The sequence below is a fragment of the Pundamilia nyererei genome, unplaced genomic scaffold, assembly GCF_000239375.1.
Source record: "Pundamilia nyererei isolate P.nyererei 1_Seehausen unplaced genomic scaffold, PunNye1.0 scaffold00479, whole genome shotgun sequence".
Lineage (NCBI taxonomy): Eukaryota > Metazoa > Chordata > Actinopteri > Cichliformes > Cichlidae > Pundamilia > Pundamilia nyererei.
Window position 1 is genome coordinate 46,697 of NW_005187880.1, and position 7,427 is coordinate 54,123.

The 7,427-nt window shown below is 41.9% G+C and overlaps 1 protein-coding gene across 4 annotated transcripts in view; it reads right to left on the reverse strand.

Moving 5' to 3' along the window:
- Positions 1–5,335: 5,335 nt before the first annotated feature.
- LOC102204387 (ATP-dependent RNA helicase DDX3X-like) overlaps positions 5,336–7,427 on the reverse strand; it is a 13,902-nt gene continuing 11,810 nt past the window's right edge. For 3 of the 4 annotated variants that reach the window (XM_013916143.1, XM_013916142.1, XM_013916141.1), the window contains one exon: positions 5,336–5,576. In XM_013916143.1, coding sequence (XP_013771597.1) covers positions 5,497–5,576 — 80 coding nt within the window. In that variant the 3' untranslated portion in view covers positions 5,336–5,496. The remainder of the gene's footprint in view (positions 5,577–7,427) is intronic. The other variant, XM_013916144.1, reaches the window with a different exon arrangement.

Here is a 7,427-nt window from a genome sequence, read left to right on the forward strand (position 1 = left end):
GAGGGGGCCCTGCAGGCCGCAGCAATGGAAGCATAGCACCATTAATTGTTCTCTGACCATCAGTGCTGTCTGTATCACAGGTAAGTTTGCTATCAGCTCCATTAGGGCTGGGTATCACCCTTCATTTAAGGCATCAGAAGGTTTTGGGAAATAAAAAAACAAAAAGAACTAAAGTGCTGGATCGGTTTTGCAGGAAGTAAACAAAGCATTTTCTGCATGACACAAACTTTTGTGATTTTTCTTAAACTTTGTTTACTGCTGAAAGTGTGTGAGATAGTTAAGGTACATGCAGTGACACTAGCAAGACACTGATGATCCGTTAGCATGTAACAGTAGCACTGTTTACCATGTTACATGAGCATGTTACCAAGGTAGATTTGCTAATTAGCAGACGAAGAGTTTTGCGGTATTTTGCCAAAAAAATGAAGTCTTTCAGAATTCGTAATTGTGAGGACCAACGCGGTAGATAAAGTGCCTGATCTACATTCCTATCCATAATGCCCTGCTGCTCATATTTTCTCAAAAACGTAACATTAGCGGCACAAAACTGCAACATGTCCAAGTTTTAGCACCGGGAATCAGCTGTCAGTCAGTAAAAAAATGTGCCTGAATTGTTCCGAGTCAAAAGCATTTACATAAAGTTTTAATTTTTTTATCCCCGCATCATTACAGCATCTGACCGAGCAAACATTCCTACACTTAAATAAAATAATCAAAAATTTTGCAATAGTTTGAAATACCCAGCCCTAACCAACAAATTTCAGTCTTTAGTGATTCAGCCACTTCAAAAGGCACCGTTCACATGTGAAACTCTGGGCTATTTCACATGTGCCAGTTTGTACTCGAGCAGAAAACTCGCGCAGAGAATCGTGGCGACCACACAGCGAAAGCAAGCCACAAGTTACTGAACTCTATTGCACTTGGGGTAAAAGTTCAGAGGGTTTTTTTCCCCCCCTCCACGCAGGAATTTGGGGGCACAGTGGTATTTAAGTGTTGCTCTAACACAGCTCAATGGTAAATACAACTGACAGGTAAAACCAGCCTGCCCTAGAAAAACACTGAAATACATTGCATATTTATGAACAACACTATTTGACACGATTGATCTACAAAGCAAGAGGTAAACTGAATTTTTACTCTCACAAGTCACACTGCATTTAAAAAGGTTCACCAGTTCCTTCATTTTTATTTTTTATTTTTTTTAAAACAGATTCTCAATGTGCCGCCAAGCGCTTGTCAGAAGGCACAGCAACATCTACGCAACCACATCCACTCAATGGATTCTCCTGCGACGCCGCATGCCTGCAGCGTTGGTAACAAAACAAATGGGACTACATTAAGCTTATGGTCAGCAGAAGCCACTGATTCAAGTAAGAAATGCTTTCACACAGGGAAAATCAGTCAGCAGTATCCGACTGCCAGTTCAGTCAGTAAAGTTCCTCCTACAGAGTTTTAAAGGTTGAAGCTGATTTTATAACAATGCCAGCAAGACAGCTATTTAATAAAACCTCTAGGTGTGAAAGTGCAACTTAAAGACTTCTGTTTGTGTGTGAAGGGAGTTCTGTGATTGTCATTAGCAACTTGCTGTCCTGTTTCCTGCTTTTTCATTCCTTCAATGCTTTGCAACAGCTCTTACAAGAAGTCTGCAGGAGAAAGTAAAATGTTTCATGACCTCAAGAAGAAAGCTGATCAGTAAACAGGTGCTTTAAAAAAAAAAAGAGAGAGAGAAAAAAAATCATCTATTGGGACACCTCTGACAGTTCTGGTCAACATTTGAATCACCGATTCAACCGCCGCTCATAGTCATTAAGCCCGTGTTAGACTGCAGTCTCAAACTTAGTGACAGCTGCGACAGTAACTGTTTATCTGACCCGCGCTGGAACAGCAGCTGAAAAGAAAACTCAAATTTCCTGTTTTTGGTTCGTTTGTAAATGCATAAAAGGGACAGGTGGACATCGAGGAGTACAGCTGAATTCTATCATTCCACAGCCGTCCTTGAATGCAGCATTGTTCCTGGCCCCTCATTTTGAGTCAGACCAGGCATCGTACAGTTATATTTGACTGGTGTCTTTTAGCACCAGAAAGCTTCTGGAAAAATCTACTTTGTATATTTAGTAAATGAACAGCCAACTGCTTTAACTGCTTTAACCCCTTCAAACTCTTAAGAAAAAAAAAAATGCTGTTAAAAAAAAAGTTTCCCCAACGTCCCCCTCAAATGTAACCCGAGGGAAAGGGAGCTTAAGACTGATTAGAAGAGGCAAAAAATCAAAAGCAGGAAAAACAAACAAACTATGATATAAAATAAATAACTGCAACATAATTAAAGCCTGCTATAGAATTGGATTCATCTGCTTGGCATTTGAAACTTCTTGACCAAAAAACAACAACACTTGAATATGTTTTACAGTCTTGGTCCTGCTTTGTCAGAGTCAGTGGGCAGTTTGAGGGTTAATCCACCTGGTGCGCATTAATTTGGGTGAATTTATTTCTATACAGACGTGTGTATTCTCTTGAAAGAATACAAGCTTTTGTCTTCGAACTTTAGTCAGCGGTGTTCAAACTGCCCACTGTGCTAAGCTCACCAGACCCGTCTTGGTCTAGTGTTGAGTGATCAAGTGTGACTCTCATGCACACCAAGTGTTATTTAACTTCACATTCTTTTTCTGTGGAGATTCCTCTCTGTTGAAACTATTTACATTTAATCTGAGTTCTACATGTAAACATAACAAAATTAATCCACCCCCACACTGGAGTAACAGAGCTTTTTTTTGGCTCTTAATAGGCCCAGTTTGGGGGGGTGGGAGTAGGAGGAGGATTGGATTTCTACCACTGAACCATCCAAATGTTCAGCGGAGATCCCTTTTCAAGTTCAATCAGGGACGAAACATGGACATCCTGGGTCAACAGGCCCCTTGAAGCCTGGTTGCAAAGCAGAGCCAAGTAGGGATAACCAAGGATTTAAATGCATGCGATCGGTTCTGTGTAGCAACTTTTCCACAAGCACAATTTACCCTGACAGTTTCTCACTGTGCTGAGCAGAGTTGGGTTTCGCATTCGACAATCACGGCGGGACGCTGCCATCGTTTATTAATGTGCAGCACGTGCTGGGACGTGTCGTGCATGCAGAAGGTGAATACGTTGTAATAGCTGCCAAGACTGCCAGTCCAGATAGCAAACTACTCTGGAGAGTGGACGTGCATCAGTGCGAAGAAGTAGGAGTGTGGCCCATCTGGGAGCTCTGTGGGCTGGGTGGTAAGTGTTTTGAAAGCAATCATATGCTGCCAGTGTACGGCTGTTGTGCGCGTTGGCCGAAATCTAGTTTTGTAAACATTTCATCGAGGAAGTGACTTCAACACTGAGAAACACTATCTGCTGACTGAAAGCAGTAGTAAGAGGAGGAATTGGACCGAGACGCGATTTTGCGCTTGATTACAGTTGCACACGTGGCTAAAACGTGCTGTAGATACGATGCATTGCATTTCTTGGGAAGCCCCAAGCTGTCTCTGCAGTGAAATTAATTCGTAAGGATGATCCAGTTCTTCACTTTTAACGCCCGACTTCAACAGAGCTTAAAAGACCTAACAGAATAAACTGGAATGACTACTTTTAGAGAAGACTCTTCATGCAACTCTCCAGGATAGAGTGAGCGAGAAAATTTGGACCTCTTTTTAGTTTGCGTATTTCCCCCCTCAAGAGAAAGCTTCTCCCAAAACAAGGGTTTCAATGTTTGTGGTTAAAAGCAGCGGTAGATTCCCAAGAGCATGATGGCACTAAGAGTCAGCTGAACGGCCGCAGACACCGACACAATCTGGGAACTGTTTTCAGCAGCAGCCATGTAGTGTTTTCTAAGCAAAGGTGTTTCAAACTGTGTAGCGGTTACAGTAATTTAATGTGACTCGAGTGGCACCAGACTTTGGCTTTTTTTTTTTTTTTAAATTACAGCAAGCTATGAGGAATTTGACATTTACGGCTACATATCTGGATAATAAGAGGGGGAGGAGCAACATAACGTGACTGCTGCTGGCCCTGTTAGTGGCACACAGTGACCCAACAATTAGTGACAAGATGGCTTTGAGAAACCAAACTGCAAGCTCAAAGCTGAGCTATAGATGTGACACAAGTGTCAATGAGTAGGACTCGGGTTCCCAAAAGCATACAGCCACTGTGGTCGGCCCTGCTCGTCGGCTCTTTGACTTTAACAGTACGATTAATGTTATTTTTGACCCATTTTATATTTACTCATCCAGAGTGAGTAAAGTAATCCACAAATATGCTTACAGTGGTTATATGCTTTGGGGAATTAGCTCAGTCTCTAATAGACAGATAAGGAAATGCTTTGAGTTTCCTCATCGTAGTTTTAGTTTAGTTTTTTTTTGCCAAGGTTTGATTTAGTTCAAGCCTAGTTTGCTTCCTTCCAAATAAAAATAAAGAAAACATATTTAAACCAACAAATGACACTGAATACACACTTTTAGTCACCGTGGGCCAATACTTGTGGACAGTTAACGTATTACGGCAATAAAAACAATGGAAATAAGAGACAAAGTTTAAATTCTTAAAGGCACAGTACAGAAACAAATGATTCTCCATAAACACTTATCTTAAAATTAAACAACAAACCAAAAAATGCTATTTGCAGTAACAACCATAAGTCCTAAGACTGTCTGCTATCCTCACTGCTAATGGCCGACAGCGCCATTTCAGTTTGTCCAGCCACTCGTCTCTTTGTTAGACATCTGTGTCAGACCTCGATAAAGTTTCATGTTTTAAAAAAGGTGAAAAAAAGAAAAGATTTTGTTTCTGTGGCCTCCAATACGTGAAGGCCAGTATTTTTGAATTTATACGCAGACATGTTTTGCTTTTATGTCCTGCCTATAGCTATATTTTAGAAAAGTTTTTGGCCAGCGATTTACAACATGGCCGTGCGTTAAATACAAAGATGACATGAGGTCACGCGGGGAGTGTAAATGCAGACGAAAACACAGTGAAATCAAACTCAAATATAAGGTGGGGGGAAATAAAGAAAGGATTTCCCCCTCTTTGAAGAAGCCCACATGCTGAAATCTCAGGGAATTAAACACCCAGGTCTTTTTACCAGCACACACGTGTCACAGAGGGAAAATGGTCTTAAGGTGGCTGCTAGCTGGAAGCTAACAAGTAAGCCTGTGTCCAGTGTTTAAAAAGTAAACAACTAAAATTCAACAATCTCTTCATAATGTGGTCTTTTTCAAGAGGAGAAAAGCTAATTTACCAAAACAAAAAAGGTGGACATAGAAAGCACAAGAAAACTCTTCCAACGACTTAAAAGACATGAAGGATGGGGATGGAAGCTACATAAATGAGCATAAATAGTTTAATAACATGCATGGGGGTTTCTTGGGGTTAATGGTGGTAACAAGACAGATGGGATGCAGACGTCGATGTGGAGAAAGAATGGAGGATGAGTGAGAAGAGGAAAGAGGGATGAGCGAGGGAGGGAGGGAGGGATGGAGAAACCTAGTTGCCCCACCAGTCAACTTGAGAGTGTGAGTAGTTTCCTCCGTAGCCATCGCTGGTGTAGAAGTTGCTGAAGCCGCCTGAGAAGACAAAGGGAAGAGAAAAGAAAGCCTTCTTAATCAAGTAAAACTTTTGTAGCATTTCATCGCCCAAGTATCAGAAATTAGTGTTTCCAGGCAAAACAAATCTCTATAATGCAGGTCTGGTGTAAAACATTTATCCTGAATGTGCAGTTCTGTAAAACAATAATTCGCACTGAATATATTTTGCCCAACTCGCCATCAAAATATATTAAAAATACAACAATTGTTACGATTCGGTGTTGTCAGTGTTTTGTTTTAGGCGTGACTGTTATGTTTCCTGTTTTACTTTGAAGGTCTGTTGTATCTCAGTGTGTTCACCTTTTTTTTTGTCACGTCAGGTCTGATTTGCCCCAGCTGTGTTTCCCTCCTGTGGTCCATTCCCTGATTGCTCCCTCTATGCATTTAAGCCTTGTGTGCGATCTTCTCCCCCCCCCGGTTGTAAATAGTTTGGTGTTTTGATGTAAATAGTTGTCGATACTTTCGTTTTGGGATTTTTTTTTTGTGGAGACCCGTAGTAGTTTTTTTTGTTTTGTTTTCCCTTATTTTTATTTTTCCTGTGTTGCACGCCGGTTGCCTAGGCCGGGGTGTAACACAATATATGGCAAACGCAAGTGCTCTTCTTTTATTTCTCTCTATACAAGCTCTCAGAAAACGGGAAAAAAGTATCCTGGGGGGCCCAGTAAAAAGCAACACAATGAACATCGTGTGATTACAATCATGTGCACAATAATCACCCTACATCAGGGGTCTCAAACTCAAATGAGCCGTGGGCCACTTCTGGCACCATCATCTCATTGGAGGGCCACTTTAGTGTCCAAGTAGTACAAAAAACAAACACGAAAACACCCACTAATATATCCTAAAATGTAGTGTTTTGTTTGTTTTATTTAATTCCAAATATTGTGTAACAAGACAAAATTGCAAACATGAACGCAATTTTTTTTTTTCTCACTCTCAACTATCTGAAGCCTTTCAGTTTCAGTTGTCATATGCAAGTTAGCACAAGGTCAACATTGCAATGAGATGTATTTGACAAGCAGAAGACAGTCACTCAGCAGTGTAGTACAGTAGTTTCATTGAACTACCAAATAAACAGCTGGCAGCACTTTTGCTACAATTTTGTTTGTATTTAACAAAATAAAAATGCAGACATAAGCGTACACATTAGTTTTCAACTGCAAGTGAAAATTGTTTTCTTTCCAAATAATTCTCTCACTGAACTAACACAGCCCGCAACATGTTTGCACCCTCTTATTACCTCGGCCAGGTCCGCGGCTCCGAACCGCGGTAAGGAGACCTCTGGCTAATACTTTGGGTTCCGGCTCGTAGCCGGGAACTAGCGTTACTGTCTGGGTCAACTTTGCTAGCGAGAGACAGAGAGAGGCATTGAAAGGCTGCTCCAGCAGAACTGTATTGTTTCGGAGGAAAAAACGAACACAGCGTACAGTCGAGTCTTAATAGCTTACTTACAACTGGGCTCGTCAGGCACTCTTTTTGGCTGCAGTGGTTATTTTTATATTTACATGCTTCCAGCTCCTGTTTCTGCTCGGTAGCACCCTCCCTCCCTCACGCTCACACAGAGAAAAGCGGGAGGGGCGGTCCCACACATTCTCCCTGCAGCACGGACTACACCGCCCGTGAGGCTACAGTCTTAACCCTTTAAAGCCGGTTGGAGCGGTGGCGCGGCTGCCCCTCTGTTGGTCTTCCATGGTCTCTTGTGTTCTGGGGGCCTCTGGATGTCTGGAGTTTTGATCTCCTCCATACCCGCTTCACACCCTGGAGGACGGGGCTGTGGCCCCCCCACACTCCCTAGCAGATCATTACATGGAGAAACCTTTGGAATGCAAG